Source organism: Acomys minous (genome assembly GCF_964271855.1).
Source record: "Acomys minous genome assembly, chromosome: 17".
NCBI classification, from domain to species: Eukaryota; Metazoa; Chordata; class Mammalia; order Rodentia; family Muridae; genus Acomys; species Acomys minous.
The window spans coordinates 58,485,011-58,499,959 of NC_140500.1; the positions used below are offsets into that span (position 1 = coordinate 58,485,011).

The 14,949-nt window shown below is 48.8% G+C and overlaps 1 protein-coding gene and 3 long non-coding RNA genes across 4 annotated transcripts in view; 1 reads left to right on the top strand and 3 right to left on the bottom strand.

Annotated features, from left to right (window-relative positions):
* LOC311587927 overlaps positions 1-9,067 on the top strand; it is an 85,673-nt gene extending 76,606 nt beyond the window's left edge. Inside the window, exons 3-4 of the long non-coding RNA XR_014776015.1 lie at positions 480-529; positions 8,618-9,067. This is a non-coding gene — a long non-coding RNA (uncharacterized lncRNA). The remainder of the gene's footprint in view (positions 1-479; positions 530-8,617) is intronic.
* On the bottom strand, positions 1,175-3,351 carry LOC311587920. Its single transcript, XR_014776009.1, has 4 exons — positions 3,062-3,351; positions 2,255-2,974; positions 1,332-1,485; positions 1,175-1,256 (listed from the first exon to the last, which is right to left on the bottom strand). It is a non-coding gene; the product is annotated as an uncharacterized lncRNA (long non-coding RNA).
* LOC311588186 (uncharacterized protein) lies at positions 6,966-7,732 on the bottom strand. The gene is made up of 2 exons (XM_084765673.1): positions 7,384-7,732; positions 6,966-7,053 (listed from the first exon to the last, which is right to left on the bottom strand). The coding sequence occupies exons 1-2, from the start codon at positions 7,722-7,724 to the stop codon at positions 7,017-7,019; spliced, it is 378 nt and encodes a 125-aa protein (XP_084621799.1). The 5' UTR covers positions 7,725-7,732; the 3' UTR covers positions 6,966-7,016.
* Positions 9,068-9,350: 283 nt separating the features above from the next.
* Positions 9,351-13,947, bottom strand: LOC311587921. The gene is made up of 3 exons (XR_014776010.1): positions 13,817-13,947; positions 11,712-11,803; positions 9,351-9,545 (listed from the first exon to the last, which is right to left on the bottom strand). It is a non-coding gene; the product is annotated as an uncharacterized lncRNA (long non-coding RNA).
* Between the last annotated feature and the right edge of the window lie 1,002 nt (positions 13,948-14,949).

Consider the following 14,949-nt stretch of genomic DNA (forward strand, 5'->3'; position numbering starts at 1 on the left):
GTAGCCCTCTTAGGGCTCCCCCGTTTTTCCCTCTCACGTACCTAGAACTCTAAAGGCAATGTATCTCCAGATGCCAACAATTATGCCCCTCCTACAGCATGAGATTGTAGCTAGTGGTTGTGGAGAATCTGAGGCAGCCCCATTTCTCATAGAAGGGATTAAAACAAAAACATATTCATATAACTGGATCTTTACAGAACCCAAAATTCTCACTAAAATAGCACACCTATGATCCCAGTCACTGAGGAAACTGAGGCAGACTGCCTCAGCTTTCAGGCTGGCACAGGCTACACATTAGCAGACCAGCTAATGCAGAGATGCACATAAAAGACCCTGTCTGAAAACTACAAAAGCCAATTTACCAATGTTATTTTATTTCCAACAAAAAAGACATATTGCAAACACTTGGGCATTGGGGCACGGGGTTATTGGTTACTGTCAGGAGAACTCATCCGTATGTCCTGTTCTCTTTTGTCCAGGACCATCTGCCTCGGCTTCTGACAGGTGATGGGTCCCATGCTGCAGAGAGGTGAGACATCCAGGTGACTCAGTGCTAACAATCTGGGATCACCTTGTCAGACCACAAACTAAATCTAGTGAGCATTAATAAGGTTGCCCAAAGCTTGGCATGGCGGGCTCTGTCAACAACCCAGCATCCTTAGCAGAGCACCCTAGTGTCCTTGGCAACACCTCATGTCACATTCTCCTACATCTTGACCACCATGATGCAGAAAGGAGGTCAGGCCTTCCAAAGGGCTCCCTGGAGCTTGAACTGACTTATGCATACTTATCACTATTTTTGCTTAGTGTGTATACAGACACATGTACTTATGTGTTTACTTGTGTGCTTGTGCATGTGTGATTTTGTATACATGCACATGTGTGTTCAAACTTACGCATGTGTGGTACATGTGTTCAGTCTCAAATGTCACTTCCCAGGCTCTCTACACCTTCTGTTTCAGGCAGAGACAGTCTCAAGACCATGGAGGTTGAGACACACCTATCTGACTAGGTGGTGGGGACATGTGCCTTCAATCAGGAGGCAGAAGATTGGCATCTTGGTGACTTCTAGGACAGCATGGTCTATACAGTGAGTTCTAGGATAGTCAGGGCTAACTAGAGAAACTCTGTCTGAAAAAAACAAACAAATACGTAAAAAAGGAGATGCATCTACCTCCATCTCCAAGTGCTGGGTGAGAGGCTTCATTCAGGCAGCGTGCCAGCTCTTCTCCTTGCAATCTGGAGAATTAACTCACCTATCACATGGGATGGCGGCACTGTTCAGACTGGCCGAGTCATCCTCCCAGCCCGCCTGTGTTTCTAAATCTTACCCAGGGTGTGGAGTTCACACTATGTCTTGCAGCCCAGCCATCTCTCGTTATGGAGAGCAGGGGCAGGGACAGCAGAGAGTATCAATGCATCTTCTTCCAGGGACATGCCGTTGGCAGCCGAGGTATGAAAGGAACTTTCTTCCTTCATATTGGTCTGGATGAGAAACAGGAAGGAAGGAAGGACAACAAATCCTATTAGATGGGGAAACAGAACAAGCTCCTCCCCAGCCCCTCTTGTTGTCATGAGTTGAAGCAGGGACTCCAGCAAAGCAGGTGCACTGACACAGTGCTGCCCTAGAAAGGCCCCAGGGGGAGGTACAAACCTCAGGATTTGTGAGAAGGTGCTGGGCCAGCAGCCTTCCTTATTGGGCCAGGTGGGGGTCTCCATGCTCTGCAAACCTTCCTCCCCCCTCCCTCCCACAAGATCATCAGGGGGCAGTGTCTGCACAGCTCCCCACTGTCTCCCACAGGGCCAGCAGGGAACACTGTCTGCACAGCTCCCCACTGCTTCCCACAAGGCCAGCAGAGAGCACTGTCTGCACAGATCCCCACTGTCTCCCACAGGGCCAGCAGGGAGCACTGTCTGAACAGCTCCCCACTGCATTCCACAGGGCCAGCAGGGGGCACTGTCTGAACAGATCCCCACTGTCTCCCACAGGGCCAGCAGGGAGCATGTCTGAACAGCTCCCCACTGCCTTCCACATGCCCAGCAGGGAACACTGTCTGCACAGCTCCCCACTGTCTCCCAAGGGCCAGCAGGGAGCACTGTCTGTACAGCTCCCCACTGCCTTCCACAGGCCCAGCAGGGAACACTGTCTGTACAGCTCCCCACTGCCTCCCACAGGACCAGCAGGGGGCCCTGTCTGCATAGCTCCCCACTGCCTCCCACAGGACCAGCAGGGGGTACCTAATGAGCATCTCACCTCTGAGCAGTGGGGAACAACTCAATGCTCAGGCCAATTCCAGACGTGAGCCCAGGAAAGCATTATTGCAAATCTGGACGCCCAGTTTTCTTCTCTCCGTCCTGTAAGACTTTGGTCCACAAAGAACATCTGGTTGTCATAGCCACTATGTCACTCATTTCTAAGATTTGGGTGGTGCTGGTGCTTGTTTTTCAATAGAGTGCTATGCATCTTAGACTGACCTTAAACTCTGTGCTGGAAGATGACCTCGACTGCCTGATCCTCTTGTCTCTGCCCCTAATTCCGGGATTCGGGGCATGCATCACCTCAGTTTGTGTTATGCTGGGCCAGAAAGAACCAGGGCCTCCGGCATGCTAGGCACACCACACCGAGATATAGCACTAGGCCGGTTGCTCACTTGTTGTTTGAGAGTAGGGGTCTCACACTGCCATCAAAGTTAGACTACAGCTCCCTATATAGCCCAGGCTGGCCTTGAACTTATGGCTAGTCTCCTGTCTAAGCCTCCAGAGTTCTAGGGTTCCAGGCATACAGCTTCATCCTAGCTCTAGCATCTAGTCCTAAGAAATATCCACCACCTCCCTAGAACTGGCTAAATGTGAGGGGATGTGATCGCCCAAGGGCTGAGGGGACTAGACCTTCAAACAGCAGAGGGGATGCTCAGTCTTCCTGGGTTTGTCAGGGCTTCTTAGTGGCTTCTGCCTTCTTTTCTCTCCGATGCTGCTACATAGAGGAATCCAATGAGATCAACTTAAGGGCTGCTAGTCAGAACACAGAAAGGACATAGTCCTGAAAACTGGGCACACCAACCTGAGATTTCTTGATAGGACATGGCACTGGGACAGCCTCTTTCCCTTCTTCCCAAGAAGCTCACAGCTCACAATCTTCGGAAGGGGGAAGTCTGGCTAGACCTCATGTTTGTAGTGCTTCGTAATACTCCAAGTAGGAAAAAATAGGTAATCTAGAAAGGAAGTAAGAGGCCGGGCGGTGGTGGCACATGCCTTTAATCCCACTACTTGGGAGGCAGAGACAGGCAGATCTCTCTGAGTTCGAGGCCAGCCTGGTCTACAAAGAGAGTTCAGGACAGTCAAGGCTACACAGAGAACCCCTGTCTTGAAGAATCGACAACAACAACAAAATGAAGAAGAAGAAGAAGGAAGGAAGGAAGAACATAAAAAAGAATGAAAACACAAGGCCAGTGGAGCAGAGCTGTAACTCCATAGAAGGAATATAGAAGCAGGAGGATCAAGAATTCGCGGTCTTCCTCAGCTCCATAGGAAGCCCCAGGCTAGCCTGAGCTACAGGAGTAGTCAGACTACTAGCTGGGACAGCTCTTGTCCAGTGTGCAGGAAGGCCTGGCTTTGTTCCCCAGGACCAAGAAACAAGGCTTGGTGGGTAAATCCTGTAACCCCTACATTTGATAGCTGAAGACAGAAGAGGTAAAAATTCAAGGTCATCCACAACTACATAGATGATTAAAAAAAAAAAACAATCACAAAGGCGAGGAACACAGTTATATCTCTGAGGATCAGTTGGCTGAAGGCAGGAGGATCAGCAGCCCTTGGCAGCCTGGACTGTACACAGAATACTGGAGTAAAATCAATTGAAGGGGAAGAAAAGGCTATCTCATTGAAAGGAAATGATAGGTCACCTTGGGAACCAAGTTATGTGATTTGATAAAAAAAGGAAAAAGGGAAATGAGTATAAAGTATAGACATTAGTGAGAAGGAAAGGGTAAGGCCAGGTTAGAAAACTTTAAAAGGAATATGTGTATTTGTGCATGGTCCAGCCATGACCACAGAGGTGAGGTGCGGGTGTGTGTGTATGTGTGTGTGTGTGTGTGTGTGTATCCTCACACTGAGCACACACCTAGGCCAGGAATATTCATCAAATGCTTTCTCACCATATTTATTGAGACAGTGTATCTTAGTCACCTCAGGCTGCAAGCTTCCACATCTACCTCTCTTCACTAGCAGGCCTAAGAAGACAAGGATGCTGGCATGTCAGCTTTTCACAAGGTCCTTTCCTTGCACTCTTCCACTTTACCTACATCTCCCTCACCCCGGGGTCCAGATCGGATGCTTCCAAATATTTATAATTTGCATATTTTTCTACATTCCACTCAGCCTGGACTTATTCTTGCCTACACTGGCCTTGAGCTTTTCATGCTTGACAGGACAGAGTGGTTGAAATCTGGAATGTTTGCCATTGGAAATTAGAGAGAGGCAGATGAGGATCCTGCTCAAGAGCATCTTTGGCTACAAGGTGGAGTGCCTGAGATATGAGACCCTGACTGAAAGCCAAATGCTGACAGTGTTCCAGTGCTCCTAAGGGGAAACTGAGGGAGCAGGGTCCTCAGGAAGGAAAAGCCAGCCTGGTCTACATTGATGTCATTTCACCCCAAGTTATTGATTGAGACTGTGTGAAACTTAAAACCAGTAAACAAAACAATTCCCAGTAATACTGTTCTTCCTAAGGAAGGAGAAAGAACCAATGTCAGAAAGGAAAAGGGAAATGTGCACGTGACACCTTAGCAGCACTGTCAAGGAACAGAAGCCCACTTGGATCTCTTGTAGGTGGAATGTGTTCTTGTCGCTGGCATCTGTGAGTCTGTTATTCAGAGTGAGTTATTCAATGCATTATGTTTTAATTTTGTGTGTCTATTTCTACCACTTGTGATTTGTATTTTCTGTTTGCATTGTGGGTTTGTCACTTAAGGTCATCTTCAGTGTTAGGGGATTCCCTGTGGGTCCTGTTTAAGAAAGTGGAGCTTGCTGGCCAATGGTGGTGCAAGCCTTTAATGCTAGCACTCAGGAGGCAGAGGCAGGCTGGTCTCTGAGTTTAATGCCAGTCTGATCTACAGAGGGAGTTCCAGGACAGCCAGCCCTACACAGAGAAACACTGCCTCAAAAACCCAAAAACAAAAAAAGAAAAAGAAAGAAAAGGATAAAGGAAGGAAGGAAAGAAGGAAGGAAAGAAGGGCTAAAGAGATGGCTCAGAGGCTAGGAGGACCGAGTGCTCTTCCTGAGGTGCTGAGTTCAATTCTCAGCAACCACATAGTGGCTACCACCATCTATAATGTGATGATGCCCTCCTCTGGCCTGCATGTGTACATGCAGGTAGGACAGTGTACACATAATAAATACATCTTTAAAAAAAGGAAAAGAAAAAGCAAAAAAGAAAGAAATGCTAGAGCAGCTGAGATATGCCAGGAAATTGCTTATGTACATGAAGAGACAGAAACAGAGACAGACTGACCAGGACGCTCCATATTCTGTGCACGGAGGGCAGGGAGCAGTCCAGGTGTTTTAGGGGATCGAGATGCCTGGCCAGCTCTCCTTCCAGGCTGAAGGAGTCGCCAAGATGTTCCCCTGGATTTTGGGTGAGAAGCTCAGCCTGGTCCAGTGGCTGAGGCCAGCAAAGAATCCTATGGAATGGACTTCCCATAGGTGTGCATGGTGGGGTGGGGAGCATGAGACCCTGGGGTGCAATCCTCACCCCAGAGTGTAGTATGATACCCCTCTCTTCTCCGATTAGGCAAGTGAAATATCCATCCTGTGAGCTTCCCATCACTCAGAGAACAGACCAAATTAGAAACATGGTTGGGTTTTCACAGTAGTTACACTATCTGGACATGTTGAATCTAGAAAACCCCGTAGGACTACTATGCCAGGACCCTTGTTGCCCTGGGACACTTTGACAGATGCACCATCCATGTCAGTTACACAGACTTCTTTGTCACTCCCACAGTGACCAATGCCAGCACAGTCTAGGGAGAACGGCACAGAAGATAAAATCTGGCCAATGTGACAGTGGGATGGACAGGGAAGGCTTTCCAGAGCTCTCTCAAGGTGTGCAGTGTTGCTTACCTGTGCAATCCTATGCAACCTGCCAAGTCTCAAGAAATTCAAGCAACTTTGTGCATTTGTCCAGCTGATTGCAGGCTCCCGGTGGAGCCCTGAAGCTGGTGTGAGGCAGGGCTCACAGCAGGGTCCTGCTCCGTCACAAGGGTCTCTAGTTGAACCCTGGTGACAACCTCTCCCACAGCTTCATGCTGTGGCACGTGTTGGTGAGTGTGGGATGGAGCTTCCAGTGTGACTGGTGGTCCTGAAGGAGCAAGCACAGAGAGGCAGGATGTGAGGAACTAGAGGACAGACTTGATGGCAAGAGAGGGCACAAGTGCCCTTGATGTCACTCCACAGCTGTGAATTTCCCAAGCTTCCTTCTGAGTCGGGTCCGAGGACTCAATGAAACCTGTAATGGCTTAGGGGTGTGTGGGAGTCTCTGGCTAAAGGACAGCATGAGGCTGCCCTCTAAAGGAGTCCCATAGGGGCCCTGGTAGGCCTCATCCTCAACCTGGAAACCCATCTTGGGCAGGTGGGACAGGCTGACTAGGAACTACCTGTGTGGGGAGAGAAGTCTCACCTGGTGGAAAAGATCATGTTTCCTGCCAAGAAACAGGGAGCAAAGGACAAGTCACTACCCTAGGGAAATCCCTGATGTTTACAAAGAGTCAGGGACAAGGCAAGGGGTAATGTTGCACATACAGCTTTAGGGTACCTCTGCACCCCATCCTCCTCTCTGGGCAAGACCCAGTGGCAAGCCAACTCCTGCTGCTGGGGATTTTACCTGCAGAGATCTGCGCTGGGGTGGACAGCTCTCCCTGTGCATCCGGGATCCCTGAGCACACTGGCTCCTGCACATCTGGCCTGGCTTCCCCGCAGGGCGTTCCGAATCTCAGCCAGGCCGATCCCCAACCCATGGCTCACAAGCCATGGAGCTGGGGCTTGTCCTCTTCAGGACTTCAAAGCAGAAAGACATGGGTAGGAGACTCTTAGTGACTCTTAGTGACTCTTAGTGACTTACTGCACTGGCCCTCCAGCACCCCACCGCCTCTCCAAGGAACCTTTGCTTCCTGTGGCCATGTCCCCGCCTCCTCCTCTCCCTGCTTTGGTCAGCATCTGTGCTGTCCACTTTCTGTTCAACAAGCCTGAGGTCACACTTGATGGGTTTCTATGGGATTGGTCTTTCTGAATAACCAATGATTTAGTGACAAGTGGGCACAGTCTTCCTGTGTCCCAGAGGCCAGGAGGGAAAAATATGGAGAACATGAAATGAATGAATGCACCCACCTGGTTCTGTGGGTGACTCCACGATCTTTTTCCTCTGGAGTCCTATTCTTAGAAGAGGCATGCCTTCTCTCCGTAGGGGGCAAACAGCAGCACAGCCGCCTGAGGCCATTCACGATTGTCTTCTTCACCCTTTTCCAGCGGCGACGCCGGGGCCTGGAGGAAGCTGCCTCGCTATCCTGAGGCTGGCCATGTGTGATGACCTCTTCCTCCGTTGTGGCCTCTTCATGGGTGATGATCTCATCTTGGATGGTGTTCCTTCCCTGGAGGACGTCCTTTTCCAGGCAGACTATCCTTTCCTCAATGAAGGCCTCTACCTGCTTGAATGCCTCTTCCACGGTCATAACACCTTTGGGAGTGATGGCCTGTTCCTCCATGGGGGCCTCTTCACAGGTGGTATATAATTCCTGTTCCTCCTTGGGGGTCTCTTCACAGATGGTATATAATTCCTGCTCCTCCTTGGGGCTCTCTTCACAGGTGGTATATGATTCCTGTTCCTGCTTTGGGGCCTCCTCACAGGTGGTGTATAATTCCTGTTCCTGTTTCGGGGCCTCCTCACAGGTGGTGTACAATTCCTGCTCCTGCTTCGGGGCCTCTTCACAGGTAAAGTATGATTCCCACTTGATATTATCTTCCTGTGTGAGGGTTTTTGACTCCATGCAGGTCATGTTCAGCCATTTGACACCAGAGGAGGCAGGAGAGACTTTCGTACTGGCATCTTCTATCATGTCGCAGAGTTTCTCGCGGATACTGCAGGAGGGCATATAGTTCTCTGTGTGAGCTATAGACTCATTCTGGTCTGGTCTACCAGAGTTGGTTTTTAGACATAACAAGGCCTGGGAACTTGCGTTCAGGCTTCCACATAAGCCAATCATGGAGTGTGACAAATTCTCCTTTATTTGGGAATTAGTCACAGAGCAGCCCAGGTGGGATACATGGCGATGGTGGGTCCTCTTTGGCTGGGAGCACAGGGTGGCAGGTATGGTATGGCTTCTGCCACCCTGCCTGGAATAATTCTCCTCCTTTTTCTCCTGGGCCTTAGATGGGCCAGGCTCAGGCTCAGTAGCTCTCCTTAGGAAACCTGGGACGGTGTGAATATCTCCTCCCTGATAGACAGTGCCTGGCTGCCTGGGTTTCACGGGGTTGGCCTGATGGTGGCAACAGTGTTCCCCAGGTGACTGGGGTTGCAGTATCGGGCAAGTTGCAATCACCTCAATGTGTTCTTGGTCTCCTCTAGACTGGATGCCTTCTTCAGGCTCATACAACGTATCTCTCAAAGGCCCGCCAGTCCTCGGGCTTGTGGTGCCCAGGAGACTGTGAGCCTCTCTGCCCCTGAGCATGAAGCACCCCATGATTTGGTCGATGGTGGGCCTCCTGGCGGGATCGACCACGAGCAGGTGGACAATGACATTGTAAATATTTCTTGAAACATGCCGAGGAACGGTGAAGATGGCAGAGCTGACCTGCTCCCTCAAGATTTCGAAAGAGCTATCTTCAAAGGGAAAGCACCCAGCCACCATGAGGAAGAGCAGAACCCCTAAGCTCCAGATGTCTGTGGGGAATGGGTCATATTCCTCCACTCCAAAGAGTTCCGGAGCGCAGTAGACCGGAGTGCCGCAGAACCCCAGAAGCTTCTGTCCAGGACTGATGTGACGGGCCAGGCCGAAATCGCTCAGCTTGGCATTCCCCCTGCTGTCGATGAGAACGTTTTTGGCTGTTATGTCTCTATGGCAAATGTAATTGTCTTGGCAGTGCTGAACCGCCTGCAGTATCTGCGAAAAGAGTCTCCACGCCTCGCTCTCCTCTAAAGACCCCCGTAGGAGGATGTGCTCCATCAGCTCTCCCAGTACGGCAACCTCCATCACAAGGTAGGTGGTCTTTTGCGTCTGGACGACATGCAACAGCTTTACAATATTTGGATGCGAAATCAATTTCATAGTGCTGATTTCATTCGCAATGAGAGGTGCTGTCTTCCTGGTATTTCTAAGAATTTTTACGGCCACACAGGTCCTTGTGTCATGGTGTATGGCCAGTTTGACCTTGGCAAAATGCCCTTGTCCCAGGGTTGTGATCATTTTATAATCTCTCATAAAGGTCTTTTCCGTGGAGTTGCAGGCCTCCATTCCCTGCTTTATCAGGCCCTCCTTGATATGGCTAGAACCAAACTTGCAATGAGAAAGTTGAAACAGTCAAAATGGGGCCCAGGGAGATGTTTATAACTATGATTTCTAGATCCAAAAGGCAAAAATGAAAATAAAACGGGGGTTGGGGAAGAGGGAAAAGTGTCGCAAACATTTCAGATGACCTAAGAGGCACTCAGAATGCCTAGGAGGACAGGGACAGAGCATGTTCAAAGCAGCAGACAGCAAAGCCCACCATAGATCGGGTTGATAGGGATCAACTGCACACTGCAAGGACAAAACAAAGGATCCTAGAAACTGAGAGCTGCTTATTGGAAAGGACCCTGGGAAGCTCAACACACCCTGGGAAATAAGGCACTGGTAAAGTCAGATTCAAGAGGAATTGATAAGAAACAGACACCCAGAACCCCAGCGGGTCAGGCCTAGGCAGTTTGCTCTGCAGCCCAGCAGCTGTGCTACTCCCGCAGAGGCCTTGGATTTGGTTCTCAGGACCAATGTCAGGTGCTTCTAACTGCCCTAATTCCAACTCTAAGGCATCCTAGATCTCTGGTCTCCTAGGAGACTCATACACGTGCGCTTGTGTGCCCAGGCATACACACACACAAACACACACACACACACACACACACACACACACACACACACACACACACAAGTGCAGTCACAGGTACTACATGTCACTTAATATAGTGATATAATTCTTTATACCTTGATTTATATAAACATGAAGGTTAGAAGTGGGCCTGGAAGTGTAACTACAGGTAGTTATGATCTGGCATGGGAGTGCTGGGTGTAGGACTAGGTTCTCTCCAAGAAGATTACATGCTCCTAAGTGCTGGACCATCTCTCCAGACCACATCACTCCTAAATAAATACGATTTTTAAAACCCAGGGTGTCCCTTTCATGAATTCGATAATGCAGATGAAATGGAGAAATTCCTAGATATAATTTCACCTAGAGAAGACATTAAAGTGCAAGGAGAAAGTAAGAAGATTGAACTGTTTATGAAAACGAATCTTCATTAGATAGCACAGGACCAGGCAAATTTCGTTGGACCATTCCAGGCCCTTGAAGAACAATGTCAGACCTCCTAAAATTCCACAAAGGAGAAATGGACGTAACAGTTCCCAAATCTTCATGCCACAATTAGGGGGAAAAAAAACCAAAAGCCTAGCCAATAAAATAAAATAAAATAAAATAAAATAAAATGCTACTTCACAATGAACATGGATGAGAAAATCCTTAGTTGTGCATAATACTTCTCCTAAATCAACAACATCAAAGTATGCCATCCTTTATGGAGAAGATATGCTCACAGCATCCTTTGAAGGAGTGCTCTGCATGCCCAGACAGACAAACAACAGAGAATAGGAACAGAATCAGGGGCAAGCATCCCACAGTCCTGGGCAGCCATAAGGAAGGACAAAAGTGTGGGATCTATGGACCTAACACAGCAGATTGCTTTACAGAGAAAGTAACTGTTCCTTGTTTTTTCCTCATATGTGGAATTTGGGGGAAGGAAGCGGTCCTGAAGATAGAAGGGGCTACTGTGAATGTGGAGGAGGAAGTGGGAGAAGAAAGCACCACAGCACGGTTAGTCACGTGATTAGTGTGAGCAAAGGGCATTGCAGGTGTTCCTGTGTTTGTCATAACTCAATTGCTTATATGGTACAGTTATTCCATGCCTAGAAAAGGCTTAGAATATGAAGGGAAATAGACCAAAATAAAGTAAATAATGATAAAGAGTGAGGTAAGAATTCAAACCCATGGCACAAGCCAGTGAGGGCATATTCCTTCATCTCACCCCTCGGGAGGCAGAGGCAGGTGGATCTCCGTGAGGTCGAGGCCAGCCTGCTCTACAGAGTGAGTCCAGAGGGCCAGGATACAGAGAAACCTTGTCCCGAGAAACTAAAGGGGGAAAAAAAGAAGAAAAAACAGATGGGAGATGATTTAGCACTTGAGACCACTGCCAGCTCTTCCAGAGAACCCAGGTTTGATGCCCAACAAGCACATGGTGGCTCACAAACACCTGTCCTTCCAGGTCCTGGAACTCTGACTCCCTCTTCTGAGCTCCAGGGAAGATACCAGGCAAGTGGTGCACAGACATCCATGAAGACAAAATACTCATTCACATAAACTAAAAACAGTCAAATGCTCTTTACCTTAGAAAACAGAGGAGAGATACTCACTACGAGGAATTCCTGTCAGCTTCTGAAAGTGCAAGGCACAGCCCTCAGCAGCGCAGAAGTCCAGTCTCTCACCAACTCCTCACCACCTTCTGCTGTGGAAGACAGGAGGCAGCCTCAGCCAGAGCATTCAGTGGGCAGGTGCCTATCATTCCTCACAATGGCTCTTTGTGAGGTAAGTGCAAGAAATGGACCGAGGAGGGCTGGGCACATCCCCCAACCCCCAGATTTCCTAACTTTCTGGACCCAAGACAGGAAGGCTGGTCTTGGGCAGTGGGGCAGTAGGGCCCTGAGGAAGCTGGTTTCACTCAAATGGCTGCCCCCAGTGTTGCCCAAGGACCCAATTCTTCCTGCTAGGCCCACTGACCAAGGCCCACAATTTCCCCCAAATGGTGCCACCTTGGGGAATCAACTTTCCAGCACTTGGTCCTTTGTGAGAGTTTTGACACCCAAACTTTAAGAAGCACCCTTTTCACTTTAACAATCCATTGAGGAATCACAGGAATGGCAACAGGCTCCAGATCATTGGCCCTCTTCAGTTACGAGCTCTGATATCTCCTGTTAATAAATGGACAGTGTTTTGCCTTTCACTTGGACCCCGGCCTTCACGACTACGTTGTCTACGATCATCCTGTCTACGCTCAAAGTATTCCGTTTCACTTTCTCTAAACTCAGATTGATGTGTGTGCTGATGGATGGTAGCTCCTGGCTATACTCGGAGTTGTGACAAAATACTGTTTCTCATGCTACCCCAGGGCCTGGGACTAACCTCTGTGGGGCTGAGAGAAAGATGATGTTATTATTCATCACATGATCCCCATTAGGCCTGAGACTTCTACCAAAGCCCAGGATACCAGAAGACAGTGAGCAGGGATGTTCAAAATAACCATCAAAACACCCATCAGCCAGAGAACTCTGTAGACAACAGATGTGGAGATGGAGCCATATCCTGGCCCTTCTGCTCTCAGACAAATTGTCTTAGTTCTGTCACTTCAATACAACAGAAATTGATGGCCCATGTATCTGGATGTTGGGGAGGCGAGATCCAGATCCCAGCAGATCGAGTGTGTAACATGCCTGCTTTAGAGCTCTATCCAGTACTTTGTATGTTCCCGCATGGTCAAGGAGAAGCAGGACCTCAATTCTTAATATTGTAGCATTGGGATTGAAGTTCCAGGATAGCCTTGGTAGGACACACACACACACACACACACACACACACACACACACACACACACACACACACACCAACTTTTGTGCCTAGACACTTTTTTTGAGCTGTTTGGCCAGCAGAACTCAAAAGTGAAGGCTTGATCCTTTACTTCAGATTCATCGCCCAATTTCCTGGCCCTGAGAATACACTAGCTTCATGTCATAATCGCCCTCCTTAAGATAGAAGTTATCCCATGAAAGGACAGCTACAGGAAGGAGGGCGACAGAGGAGGTTGGCGGCACAGGCTACGGTAAGTCTCACCGGGGAAGTCCTGTCCTTACTCAGAGAACAGGCTCTTTCTAGATCCACATTTATGATGGCCTTAAAGTCTTTTCCAGGTGCCTTTTTCCATTATTACGCTGAAGAGAATGGGATCTGACTCTTGTCTCGAGCCCTTGCATGGAGTCCTGATTTCTGAACTACAGGGAAGATCCTAAGACAAAGAGCTCAGAGGCTGCTTTCTGCTAAAACAGGGACACATTGGCTCCCTTCCTTATGAGACCATCCAGTGTGTCTGTCTGTCAGTCCTCTGAACAGGAGTCCACATGACCTGAACTCTACTTGGAAAGTAAAGAGATGAACAGAAAAGGGAATCCTTGAGGGACTTGGAAGGGCGGGCAGCAGGCAGTGTGATCAGGGGAATGTGTTCAACCTTCTCCTTTACATTGAGGAAATGTCACTGTGAGATTACATATGTTGTTAGTTAATATACTCTAATACATGTTTTTAAATTGTGATAATGAAAGAAAATCAAAGTGGAATGAGATAAAGATTACAAGAATAAAAATGGGAGATTGTAAACAAAAACAAAAGTAACCACAATCAAACCTGAAACCAAGAAATGAGGAAATAAAAGCAAAAGCCAGATAACCAACAGCCTCCCAAGGAAACTCACTCTGCTGAGGTTCAAGGCGCTAGAAGTCCTAGTGGAGCTCAGAAGTATAGCGATTCGCCAACTCTCCAACCGTCCAAACAATCTACCCACAGCTCCCACAGTTAAAGGACAAAACCTAGCCCCAGTGAGTTCTATTTATAGCCAGGTATCCATCATTCCTCACAATGGCTCCTTGTGATGTCATGGCAAGAAAAGAACCAACCATGTCTCCGCACCAACCACACTGATCTCCTCAGTTTCTGCCTTAAAGGTAGCCTGCAAGTAGGGACCTGAGCCAGTTAGTTGTACCCATTTTTCCTTGCTGCCTAGGACCCACTTCCTCCTGTAAGGCCCCACTTCCTAAGGTCCACACCCTCCCCACACTGTGCCACTGCTGGGGCCCAATGTTCAAACACATGATTGGGTGACATGTACCATCTAAAGCAACACGTTCCAAGGTGTTGTCCGTTAGTTGGATGTGGACACTGACCGGCACACGTTAGGGGTGGAGAGCGAGCTTCCCTTTCCACCTGCTCCCTAACACTAATGACTTTCTCCTTCCACAGCTCATCATATAGACACTCAAGGACATCCATTCCCTTCTCACGTTAAGGAGAAGTGCATGGTGGCCTTGGGCTGACCTTAGGATGCTGAGATGGCTACTCTGTTATCAGCGAGTACATTAAAAGGTGACTGAGGGGGTGGTTCCCAGCAGTCTACGGGGGTGACCCTAGCTGAGATTCCTAGCAATGGGGCATATGGAGCCTGAAATAGCCACCTCCTACACCAGAGGGGACTTCCAGTGGAGGGAAAGGGACACCAACCCACCCACAAAGCCTTCAATCCCAAATTTGTCCTGCCTACTAGAATTGCAGGGAGGAAGATGGAGTATAGATTGATGGATTGGCCAACCAATGCCTGGCCCAGCCTGAGACCCACCCCATGGGAGGAGCCAACTCCTCTCCTACTGACACTCTGCTATGCTGGCAGACAGCAGCCTAGCTTAACTGTCTTCTGAGGGCCTTCAACCAGCAGAAGAGGGAAACAGATGCAGATACCCAGAGCCAAACAACAGGCCATGCTTGAGGACTCTTGTGGAAGAATGCAGGAAAGGATAGAGGGAGCTGGAGGGGTCAAGGACACCACAAGAAGAC